The 13,121-nt window shown below is 39.3% G+C and overlaps 1 protein-coding gene and 1 pseudogene across 4 annotated transcripts in view; both read right to left on the reverse strand.

The window, feature by feature from the left end:
- Positions 1-1,620: 1,620 nt before the first annotated feature.
- On the reverse strand, positions 1,621-2,751 carry LOC115857099 (RNA-binding protein with serine-rich domain 1-like; annotated as a pseudogene).
- Positions 2,752-2,983: 232 nt separating this feature from the next.
- SEC24B (SEC24 homolog B, COPII coat complex component) overlaps positions 2,984-13,121 on the reverse strand; it is a 94,720-nt gene continuing 84,582 nt past the window's right edge. For 2 of the 4 annotated variants that reach the window (XM_030864092.3, XM_030864089.3), the window contains 3 exons: positions 12,879-12,971; positions 4,517-4,620; positions 2,984-4,274 (listed from right to left, as the gene is read on the reverse strand). In XM_030864092.3, coding sequence (XP_030719952.1) covers positions 4,160-4,274; positions 4,517-4,620; positions 12,879-12,971 — 312 coding nt within the window. In that variant the 3' untranslated portion in view covers positions 2,984-4,159. The remainder of the gene's footprint in view (positions 4,275-4,516; positions 4,621-12,878; positions 12,972-13,121) is intronic. The other 2 variants (XM_030864090.3, XM_030864088.3) reach the window with 1 other exon arrangement.

Here is a 13,121-nt window from a genome sequence, read left to right on the forward strand (position 1 = left end):
TATCCTCGTGAGGATCAATCGCCTCAGGCCGATGTTCTCGTTGATGTCAGTCTTCACATTCTCTAACTGAAGTCTGGCCGTCTTCAGAGGACAAAGCCTTTCAAGGTGGCTGTTTCCGATCTCACACCCGAGGTAGGCATTCCTCTGCTCCTCATTTGTAGACATCCAGATTAAACTTCCCTCAAATCTCAATTCCAAGCATCCCATATCCTGACCACCACTTCCTATCTTTCCAGCTCATTCCCTCTGGTATCCATACCCTAACAGCTCTCTGACCTCAACAGGACCTCCAAACTACTAAGCCCATGACCTTTTTCTATCCATCACTCAGTATGTGCCCCTTTCACTTAAATGACACAGTATCTTCCTTGTATACATCCTCAGTTCCCTTGCTCTTCTGTTCCAACTTAAATCCAACTTTCCACCAGGTGGTGAATGTGGCTAGAAGGAAGAGGCATGCTAACTGGGTTCACTTGAAGTTCATGGCTCACATCGAAAGAAGGGCCCTCGGTGCTGCTTGACCTCTCACTCTCCTAGGTGACTATTTCTTGGAATCTCACACTCTTTCCCCTTTCGCAGCTGATAACTCCAATCGCTTCTTTTATAGGGAAAGTCAGAGTGATCAGAAGCTAACTTCCACATTCACTCACTGCAAAGGTCCCCCCTGGGACTGTTTCTTCCAGACAGCCACATGGCTTTAGGGCTCTGCTCAACTGTCACCTTTTCAGAAGGGCCTTCCCTAGTTACTATCAAAAACAGCATTCTTTTTTTTTTTTTTTAAGACAATCATGTTTAATTACCTCACAACTGAAGCTGCCTTTGGGGCCAAGGGACAGGAAGGAGGCTGTGAACCCAACACTCGAGCTGCACTCTAATCCTAGGTTTATTCAACACAATTCTTTTCTCTACACAACAAGGTACAAACACAGTATTATCTAAAATGCTACAAAGTTACAAAACTCCAAACAGAAAATGTATAGTACTGACTGTACAATAAAAGTCAAAAAAACAATGTACACGTTGCCAAGGTAACCTGCACGACCACCATGTATACCAACACAACGCGGCGGGGGGCGGGGGGGTTCTGTGATGACCCGACAGAGTCGACTCTCAACTTACCAGTTTCAGAGAGAAAGGGAGACATGGGTGTGTGTGGGTGTGTGTGTGTGTGTGTACGACATGAGTACACGTGAAAAGAACCGTTTTGGGTATTTGGCCCTAGAGGTCAGAAAAGGACTCATGCAGGGGAGCACGGCCAGGCTAACAAGGACGGCAGCTGCGTAAAAGCACACCTTTCCCGTGGGACCCTGCAGGCCAACAGGTTAGGGCACGAGCAGGCCACCAGGTGGGACCCAGGTCATCTGTGGAATAGGAAAACATGCTGCCAGGGTGGGGCTGTACCACCTCCTGGAGCCCCCTGCTCATCCCTGCGGGCTCTGCCACTAAACTGCCTGTCAGGAACTAGAAATGCGGAAGCTTTCTAGCCAGAAGACTGGAGGGCATCTTTATAAGCACGCCCCCAAACCAACAACGCTCCTGCAGCCGGAACTCTGCCGCCAGGGGAAACGTGGCAATTACTGCCTTCACCTTCGAGGCCTGCCCGGGTAAGGGATTTCTTTCCTACCGATCCTCCTTCGTCGAGAAAAGTGACAAAAGTGAGTTGGCGGGAATACAAGTCACAGGGCAGAGCTTCGGTGGCTCTGCGCATCGGGAGGAATTGAAGCTGGAGCAGCTCCTGGGGCTGCGGCGGCCGGGGGACCTGCGCCGAGGGGGACGCGACCTTCTCCTCCTCTGTGCGGGGTGGGGGGGGGCCTGCGCCACATGGGTGGCGGTGGCGGCACTCTCCTTCCTGGGAGGGCTGAATCGCCTGGGGGGTGGCCGAGGCCAGGGGGCCAGCACAGCGGTGGCAGTGATCTGCTGGCCATCGATGTGTCCTCCATCCGCGTGCCTCAGCGCCTTCTCGGCTTCATCTGGATTCTCACACTCCGCATATGCGTAGCCTGTAGACAGATGGGGGTGCATCCTTTCTACAGGCACGTCAATCATTTTAATTTTCCCGTAGGTGGAGAGTATCTCCATGTGATCCTCGGTCACATTCCTGGTGAGCCTTCCAACGTGCACTTTGGCGGGTTTAGGGGAAGGGCTCCGCCGTTTCCTTTCCTTTTCGTCTCTTTTGGGTGGTTTGGATTTGGAGCGGGAACGCCGCCTGCTGTCATGCCTGCGCCGAGAAGGGCTCGGAGAGCCAGGGGAGCTGCTGGAACTTCCGGAGCGGCTCGAGGCTGAAGAGGAGCTGCAGCCGCAGCGGGAGCCCGTGCTAAAACCAGCATTCTGGATTCCTTATCTGGCTTTCTTTTTCTCCGTTACATTCACCACACCCGACATATAAACGTACTGTCTTTCCCCCAGTCCTCCACAAGCTCACTCTGCAGTGTAAGCTCTGTGAAAGCAGGGATTTTATGTGTTTTGGGCCTAGAACAGTATCTAGCAAGGATTAGTACTTACAAATACCTATTAACTGAGGAACAAACTATCCAAAGACAAAACATTTCATCTTTCTTAAAGCAGAAACACGATACTTTGCATTGTAAAATTACAGTACTCGGTTGCCCTTGGAGTACTGCAGTCGATCCTCGCGTCCCACAAGAGTCCCCTCCCGGATGCAGCACGGTGTGGGGACGGCTGGGAGAAGGTGGTGGGTGTGCAGAGCATCTGACGTCTACTATTGGCTCGGCCGCTAATTAGTAACGTCATCCGGGGTGAGTCATTTAACCTCTCATTTCTAGCAGGGAATGCGAGAGAGTACTTTTATTTTTATCCAAAGAAAAGAGGTCCACCAAACACAAACCGGCAGAAATCACTCACCACGCAAATCGAGAGCCTTTTTCCTTCCAAAGTTTATCAATGGGACTTTTACAGTGTTTATAATAAAATTTTATTTACAAGCTAATGGATCATGAACAGTTTTTATAGTAAATAAGCTGTTAGTAAATGAGTTTTTTTTTCCCATCAGAATAAAATCACTCTCAAAGTTCAAGATGGTAATCTTAAAGTCAATTCAACAGGATAGTCACAACATTATAAAAATTTTCTTGCTATGTGTGTGCAGGAAAAAATGCCTAATTTAACCAAGAAACAAATTAAGGTTATGATTAGTCAATAATCATATGTGTTTTGAAAGCAGTGTTGTTTTAGAATACAAACAGAATAAGTACTTGATAATGTCCACAAATTAATGAAAACATATTCACATATATTACCTAGTGAAATGTGGTATCACTGCGTTTCCCCAAGCAGTAAATTCAATACATCCTATAAGTAAAAATACCACCAACACTCCCCGACCACAAACACACAAACACCAAGCCATATTGTCAAGCAAAATATTTTTAATTAGTAGGCTGATCATAAATAAATCCACATAAAAGATTTAACAGAATTACAAAGAGTTTTGTGTTTCTTTTGTGGACTCAATTCGTAATATGCGTTAGTCAACCTCATTCTCTAACTGCCACCAAAAGAGTTGTCATCCAACAATGCAGCACAGTTTAAGCAATTCATATTCTGTAGTTACATTTTTACATTTTCTTTACAAATGTAACATTTATGTACATTATATATATATTGTTTTCTATAGTTCATGTACTGAAACTCTATTGTTTTTACAGGGAAAATACTGAATTCATTTAATGAATATGAATCATTCCTTGTTAAAAAGTAATTCATATAAACAAATAACACGGTACCACTGCCTTTTGGCATCTCTTGTCAGAGTTCAAGTTCAGAAATGTTATATTAATTATAAGAAAAGGGAATTTATCTAATATTACATTATGACATATCATCCCACATAACTACGTAAGTTTGCCGGCTTGCAATGAACAGAGCACTGTACTGCTGCACTACTGGAAATGTGTGGAAACCAATTCAAAATATACTTCGCGAAGCAGCATCATCCTTACCATTAGTTTAGGATGAAGAAAATCTGTCAAGTTATTTCTTCGTCTTTACCTTTTGCCAAAGCCTCAGACCAGGTGCTATGCTACACATTGTCTCTTGTAACAACAAATGCCTACATTTCAACTTTCCTATGTGCTTCTCTGACAGATTACACTTTACCTAGGTTATAGACCATTTTCTTCTTATTCAATTTTATTCCACTTCACTTACAAATCTGCTGCTGAACGTGAAGCAAAAATTCATAGTAAGAGAATGCGGCTTCTGTCCGGTCTTCAATCAAATGTTGAAAAAATTCTGTTTTGGCAGGACTCTCATCTCTGAAGAAGAAAAAGGGGTTTTTATCTATAATGCATACTATTAAAAAGAATACGTATACATCAAAAAAATTACTAATTCATAGGAACTTGAAAATGAATAGGGGATGTTAATCAAGTAATAGCATTCTACCACTAGAATGTATTTTGATATTATTATTTAAAATTTGCTTTTGAAGACAAACAATTTCACAAAGACTGGACAGGATAAGACAATTTCATAATTAAGTTACAGAAGTACTTACTTTACCACGTGAAGAATTGGGTTTAATGGTCTGTTGTCTCTAAGCCAGGTTATAAAGGATCTAGCTCTTTCTGATGAAAGGGTGTCTAGCTCTGGAAGATGTGTCTGGTAAAAAATGTAATTAGGAGATTATTTCCTTTCTCAGAGACTTAGGCAGTGTTAGGACTCAATCATGACTGCCACTATCACCAACCAACTGCCAGCACTCGATCCCCAGCCCAAACAGCAGCAACCAAACACATGCAATTTACACTGTCGATACATCTGGTTATGTTTTTCTAAGTCATCGATACACTTAATGATAAGTATGTGACTGACATTTTACCTGAATGTTATACTTTTTTCCAGACAAGTCAATAAAACATACACAATGATTAGTATTTCACGTATATTGTGTTACACTTTGTATGTTTCTTCTAAAGGAAGTATTCAAGAGAAGGGGGCTATCACTAAGCTCCAATTTCACTTATAAACAACTATACATTATACCCTATTCTAATAATAGGCATTCTTAGGGAATTTTATGTTTTCTTTAGTCCTTAAAACTTAAGGGCAAGGAATTTTAAAGAATAGTGTGAATGTGTAAATATATTTAAACACTATATGCAAGACTATTTTAGATACCTAAAAAGTCTATTCTTTGCGCATTATTCTCTCTTCAGGTTGTATTCTTTTTAACAGATGCATAGATATTATTTATTTAATGCTACAAGTATATGTGTACATATAAATACTTCCATGAATATACCTATAGGATATATTCTTAGGAGTAAATAATTTACTGTTTTATACACTGTGTGATTTTAATTTGAACAGATATTGTCAAATGACCCTCCAAAAGACTGTGTAAATGTAGAGTCCAATCAATAGTATTTGACAGGCCGGTTGACCTATTCCCTCTGCATTACTGCCTGTTATCAAATTTAAAAAAATTTTACCAGCTGGCAAAAATCTGATAAATGAAAGAAATGCTAGGCTGTTATTTTGTTTTCTTAATTACAAATGAAGTTGAACACTGTTTCATATGGCCACTACTATATCTTCTGCCCATGAAGTACCTGTTCAAATCATTCCTCATTTTCTTATTTGAGGGAGTGCGGGTGTCCTTTTCTTAAAAATTTGTAAGAGAACTTCTTATCCCAGAGAAATAAGCCCCTTTCCAGTCATATGAGTTACCGATAATCTTCTGATTTGGTTGTCTTTTGGCTTTATTTATTTTACCAGATAGAAATGTTTTATTTTTATGCTCTCAGATTCTTTAACCTTTTCTACCACTGACTTACAAAGGCCTTACCCATTTTAATATAATAAATATTATTTTTCTAATATTCCATTTTTTCAGTGATTTGAAATGCAATCTTTACCGCATTCTATTTTTCATGAATTAGATCCATTTCTGTACTCTGTTCTGTTCCACTGATATGTTTATGGTGCCAGTATCACAGTGCATAGATACAGCTATAAAATAAAGTTTACTATTTTATTTAGCAGGACCTGTTTTTCACATGATTTCCCCGTTGCTGATAGTATTCTCTCTTTTCAAACTTTTCCTTATTATCCTCATTTGTTGAGTCTTAGAAATGAACTCTGGGATTAATGTGTCAAATTAAAAAAAATAAATCAAACAGCAAATCTGGTAAGAATCACATTGACTTTATATTCATTTAGGAGAAAGGATATATTTACAATAAGGTAGGCCTTTTCCATTAAGTATAGAGAACTGCTTTCAGAATCATATTTCTTTGGTATTAACACACATACAGTAAAGGCCTACTGAAGAAATTATGTTTATTACCAGCAAAATAATTTCAATTAGAGAAGTTAAAGCTGTTGGAAAACAGTCTGGCAGTTGCTCAAAAAGTTAAACTTAGAGTTTACCATATGACCCGGCAATTCCACTCCTAGTTACATACCCAAGAAAGCTTGAAAACAGATGTTCACACAAACACTTCTACATGAACTGTTCATGGCAGCACTATTCACAACAGCCCCAGAGTAGAAATAACCCAAATGCCCATGAACAGATTACTGGATAAACAGAATGTGGTATCATACAATGGACTATTATTTAGTCATAAAAAAGAATGAACTACTGATACATACTACAACATGGATGAACCTTGAAAACACTGTGAGAAGTAAAAGAAGTCAAACACAAAAGGCTGCATATTGTGTGATTCCATATACTGTATATGAATTGTCCAGAACAGGCAAATCCGTAGAGATAGAAAGTAAACTAGTGGTTGCCAAGGGAAAATAGAAAGGAAGAACTGGGATTAGGAACCAACATGGTGGAGTAGAAGGATGTGCTCTCACTCCTTCTTGCGAGAACACCAGAATCACAACTAGCTGCTGCACAATCATCAACAGGAAGACACTGGAACTCACCAAAAAAGATACCCCACATCCAAAGACAAAGGAGAAGCCACAATGAGATGGTAGGAGGGGCGCAATCGCAGTAAAATCAAATCCCATAACTGCTGGGTGGGTGACTCACAGACTGGAGAACACTTATACCACAGAAGTCCACCCACTGGAGTGAAGGCTCTGAGCCCCAAGTCAGGCTTTCCAACCTGGGGGTCTGGCAATGGGAGGAGAAATTCCTGGAGAATCAGACTTTGAAGTCTAGTGGGATTCAATTGCAGGACTTCAACAGGACTGGGGGAAACAGACACCACTCTTGGAGAGCACACACAAAGTACTGTGTGCATCAGGACCCAGGGGAACGAGCAGTGACTCCAGAGGAAACTGAACCAGACCTACCTGCTAGTATTGGAAGGTCTCCTGAAGAGGCGGGTGGTGGCTGTGGCTCACCGTGGGGACAAGGACACTGGAAGCAGAAGTTCTGGAAAGTACTCCTTGGTGTGAGCCCTCCCAGAGTCTGCCATTAGCTTCACCAAAGAGCCCAGGTAGGCTCCAGTGTTGGGTTGCCTTAGGTCAAACAACCAACAGAGAGGGAACCCAGCCCCACCCATCAGCAGTCAAGCGGATTAAAGTTTTACTGAGCTCTGCCCACCAGAGCAACAGCCAGCTCTACCCACCACCAGACCCTCCCATCAGGAAACTTGCACAAGCCTCTTAGATAGCCTCATCCACCAGAGGGCAGAGAACAGAAGCAAGAAGAACAACAATTTTGCAGCCTGTGGAAGGAAAACCACATTCACAGAAAGACAGACAAGATGAAAAGGCAGAGGGCTATGTGCCAGATGAAGGAACAAGAAAAAACCCCAGAAAAACAACTAAATGAAGTGGAGATAGGCAACCTTCCAGAAAAAGAATTCAGAATAATGATAGTGAAGATGATCCAGGACCTCGGAAAAAGAATGGAGGCAAAGATCGAGAAGATGCAACAAATGTTTAACAAAGACCTAGAAGAATTAAAGAACAAACAAACAGAGTTGAACAATACAATAACTGAAATGAAAACTACACTAGAAGAAATTAATAGCAGAATAACTGAGGCAGAAGAACAGATAAGTGACCTGGAAGACAGAATGGTGGAATTCACTGCTGCGGAACAGAATAAGAAAAAAGAAATGAAAACAGCCTAAGACACTTCTGGGACAACATTAAATGCACCAACATTCGCATTATAGGGGTCCCAGAAGGAGAAGAGACAGAGAAAGGATCCAAGAAAATATTTGAAGAGATTATAATCGAAAACTTCACTAACATGGGAAAGGAAACAGCCACCCAAGTCCAGGAAGTGCAGAGCGTCCCATACAGGATAAACCCAAGGAGAAGCACACCGAGACACATAGTAATCAACTTGGCAAAAATTAAAGACACAGAAAAATTATTGAAAGCAGCAAGGGAAAAACGACAAATAACATACAAGGGAAATCCCATAAGGTTAACAGCCGATTTCTCAGCACAAACTCTACAAGCAAGAATGAAGTGGCATGATATACTTAAAGTGATGCAAAGGAAGAAACTACAACCAAGATTACTCTACCCGGCAAGGATCTCATTCAGATTCAATGGAGAAATCAAAAGCTTTACAGACAAGCAAAAGCTAAGAGAATTCAACACCACCAAACCAAGCTCTACAACAAAAGCTAAAGGAACTTCTCTAAGTGGGAAACACAAGAGAAGAAAAGGACCTACAAAAACAAACCCAAAACAATTAAGAAAATGGTCATAGGAACATACATATCGATAATTACCTTAAACATGAATGGATTAAATGCTCCAACCAAAAGACACAGGCCTGCTGAATGGATACAAAAATAAGACCCATATATATGCTGTCTACAAGAGATCCACTTCAGATCTAGGGACACATACAGACTGAAAGTGAGGGGATGGAAAAAGATATTCCATGCAAATGGAAATCAAAAGAAAGCTGCAGTAGCAATACTCGTATCAGATAAAATAGACTTTAAAATAAAGAATGTTATAAGAGACAAGGAAGGCCACTACATAATGATCAAGGGATCAATCCAAGAAGAAGATATAACAATTATAAATATATATGCACCCAACATAGGAGCACCTCAATACACAAGGCAACTGCTAACAGTTATAAAAGAGGAAACTGACAGTAACACAATAATAGTGGGGGACTTTAACACCTCACTTACACCAATGGACAGATCATGCAAAATGAAAATAAATAAGGAAACAGAAGCTTTAAATGACACAGCAGACCAGATAGATTTAATTGATATTTATAGGACATTCCATCCAAAAAGAGCAGATTAAACTTTCTTCTCAAGTGTGCATGGAACATTCTCCAGGATAGATCACATCTTGGGTTACACATCAAGCCACAGTAAATTTAAGAAAATTGAAATCATATCAAGCATCTTTTCTGAACACAACGCTATGAGACTAGAAGTGAATTACAGGGAAAAAAACGTAAAAAACCAAACACATGGCGGCTAAACAATACGTTACTAAATAACCAGGAGATCACTGAAGAAATCAAAGAGGAAATCAAAAAATACCTAGAGACAAATGACAATGAAAACACGACGATCCAAAACCTTTGGGATGCAGCAAAAGCAGTTCTAAGAGGGAAGTTTATAGCTATACGAGCCTACCTCACGAAACAAGAAAAATGTCAAATAAACAATCTAACCTTACACCTAAAGGAACTAGAGAAAGAAGAACAAACAAAACCCGAAGTTAGCAGAAGGAAAGAAATCATAAATATCAGAGCAGGAATAAATGAAATAGAAACAAAGAAAACTATAGCAAAGATCAATAAAACTAAAAGCTGGTTCTTTGAGAAGATAAACAAAATTGATAAACCATTAGCCAGATTCATCAAGAAAAAGAGGGAGAGGACTCAAATCAATAAAATTAGAAATGAAAAAGGAGAAGTTACAACAGACACCGCAGAAATACAAAGCATCCTAAGAGACTACTACAAGCAGCTCTATGCCAATAAAATGGACAACCTGGAAGAAATGGACAAATTCTTAGAAAGGTATAACCTTCCAAGAATGAACCAGGAAGAAATAGAAAATATGAACACACCAATCACAAGTAATGAAATTGAAACTGTGATTAAGAATCTTCTAACAAACAGAAGTCCAGGACCAGATGGCTTCACAGGTGAATTCTATCAAACATTTAGAGAAGAGCTAACACCTATCCTTCTCAAACTCTTCCAAAAAATTCCATAGGAAGGAAGACTCCCAAACTCATTCTATGAGGCCACCATCACCCTGATACCAAAAGTAGACAAAGATACTACAAAATAAGAAAATTACAGGCCAATATCACTGATGATTATAGATGCAAAAATCCTAGACAAAATACTAGCAAACAAAATCCAACAACACATTAAAAGGACCATACACCATGATCAAGTGGGATTTATTCCAGGGATGCAAGGATTCTTCTATACACATAAATCAATCAATGTGATACACCATATTAACAAATTGAAGAATAAAAACCATATGATCATCTCAACATATGCAGGAAAAGCTTTCGATACAATTCAACACCCATTTATGATAAAAACTCTTCAGAAAGTGGGCAGAGAGGGAACCTACCTCAACATAATAAAGTCCATATTAAAGTCCAGACAAACCCACAGCAAACATCATTCTCAATGGTGAAAAACTGAAAGCATTTCCTCTAAGATCAGGAACAAGACAAGGATGTCCACTCTCACTACTAGTATTCAATATAGTTTTGGAAGTCCTAGCCACTGTGATCAGAGAAGAAAAAGAAATAAAAGGAATACAAATTGGAAAAGAAGAAGTAAAACTGTCACTGTTTGCAGATGACATGATACTATACATAGAGAATCCTAAAGATGCCACCAGAAAACTACTAGAGCTAATCAATGAATTTGGTAAAGTTGCAGGATACAAGATTAATGCACAGAAATCTCTTGCATTCCTATACACTAATGATGAAAAATCTGAAAGAGAAATTAAGGAAACACTCCCATTTACCACTGCAACAAAAAGAATAAAATATCTAGGAATAAAACTACCTAGAGAGACAAAAGACCTGTACGCAGAAAACTATAAGACACTGATGAAAGAAATTAAAGATGATACGAACAGATGGAGAGATATACCATGTTCTTGGATTGGAAGAATCAATATTGTGAAAATGACTGTACTACCCAAAGCAATCTACAGAATCTATGCAATCCCTATCAAAGTACCAGTGGTATTTTATATGGGACTGGAACAAAAAATCTTAAAATTTGGATGGAGACATAAAAGACCCTGAAGAGCCAAAGCAGTCTTGAGGGAAAAAAATGGAGCTGGAGGAATCAGACTCCCTGACTTCAGACTATACTACAAAGCTACAGTAATCAAGACAATATGGTACTGGCACAAAAAAAGAAACACAGATCAATGGAACAAGATAGAAAGCCCAGAGAGAAACCCACGCTCCTATGGACAACTAATCTATGACACGGAGGCAAGGACATACAATGGAGAAAAGACAGTCTCTTCAATTAGTGGTGCTGGGAAAACTGAACAGCTACATGTAAAAGAATGAAATTAGAACACTCCCTAACACCATACACAAAAATAAACTCAAAATGGATTAGAGACTTAAATGTAAGACCGGACACTATAAAACTCTTAGTGGAAAACATAGGAAGACACTCTTTGGCATAAATCACTGCAAGATCTTTTTTGATCCACCTCCTAGAGTAATGGAAATAAAAACAAAAATAAACAAATGGGACCTAATGAAACTTAAAAGCTTTTGCACAGCAAAGGAAACCATAAACAAGGTGAAAAGACTACCCTCAGAATAGGAGAAAATATTTGCAAGTGAATCAACAGACAAAGGATTAATCCCCAAAATATATAAACAGCTCATGTAGCTCAATATTAAAAAAACAAACAACCTAATCCAAAAATGGGCAGAAGACCTAAATAGACATTTCTCCAAAGAAGACATACAGATGGCCAAGAAGCACGTGAAATGCTGCTCAAGATCACTAATTATTAGAGAAATGCAAATCAAAACTACAATGAGGTATCACCTCACACCAGTTAGAATGGGCACCTTCAGAAAATCTACAAACAACAAATGCTGGAGAGGGTGTGGAGAAAAGGGAACCCTCTTGCACTGTTGGTGGGAATGTAAATTGATACAGCCAGTCTGGAGAACAGTATGGAGGTTCCTTAAAAAACTAAAAATATAATTACCATATGCTTCAGCAATCCCACTACTGGGCATATACCCAGAGAAAACCATAATTCAAAAAGACACATGCACCCCAATGTTCACTGCAGCACTATTTACAATAGCCAGGTTATGGAAGAAACCTAAATTCCCATTGACAGACGAATGGATAAAGATGTGGTACATATATACCATGGAATATTAGTCATAAGAAGGAACGAAATTGGGTCATTTGTAGAGACGTGGATAGATCTAGAGACCGTCATACAGAGTGAAGTAAGTCAGAAAGAGAAAAACAAATATTGTATATTAACGCATGTAGGTGGAATCTAGAAAAATGGTACAGCTGAACCGGTTTGCAGGGCAGAAGTTGAGACACGGATGTAGAGAATAATCGTATGGACACCAAGCAGGGAAGCGGCGGGGGGATGGTGGTGGTGGTGGGATGAATTGGGCGATTGGGATTGACATTTATACACTGATGTGTATAAAATTGATGACTAATAAGAACCTGCTGTATAAAAAAATAAATAAAATTCAAAAATAAAAAAAAAAGAAAGGAATAACTGGGGGATATAGGTTTCTTTTTGAGGTGAATGCTCTGAAATTAGATACTGGAAGTGGTTGTAAACATTGTGAATATACTAAAAACTAATGCACTGTACACTTTAAAATGGTTAAAATGTGACTCATGGGAATTTTATCTCACAAAATAAATTTTAAACAAGTACACAAAATCCACTGACCATTTTCTGTGGTATTGATGCAAAATTCGGATACCCGAGCACATCCTCTATAAAGTTACTGTCACAGCTTTTTCCAACCCAAATGTAAAAAACCTAAAAATAACAACAAAATTATTAAAACTCCCTAAGCAGAAATCCAGTATAGCTACTTTTCTCAAAATTATCAAGCATAAAAGAGGCAAAGTATACTAACTCAAATCAAGTACGAACAAACATGAAAGTAAAAAAGGAAAACTGTAACTG

Source organism: Globicephala melas, chromosome 5 (assembly GCF_963455315.2).
Source record: "Globicephala melas chromosome 5, mGloMel1.2, whole genome shotgun sequence".
NCBI lineage: Eukaryota > Metazoa > Chordata > Mammalia > Artiodactyla > Delphinidae > Globicephala > Globicephala melas.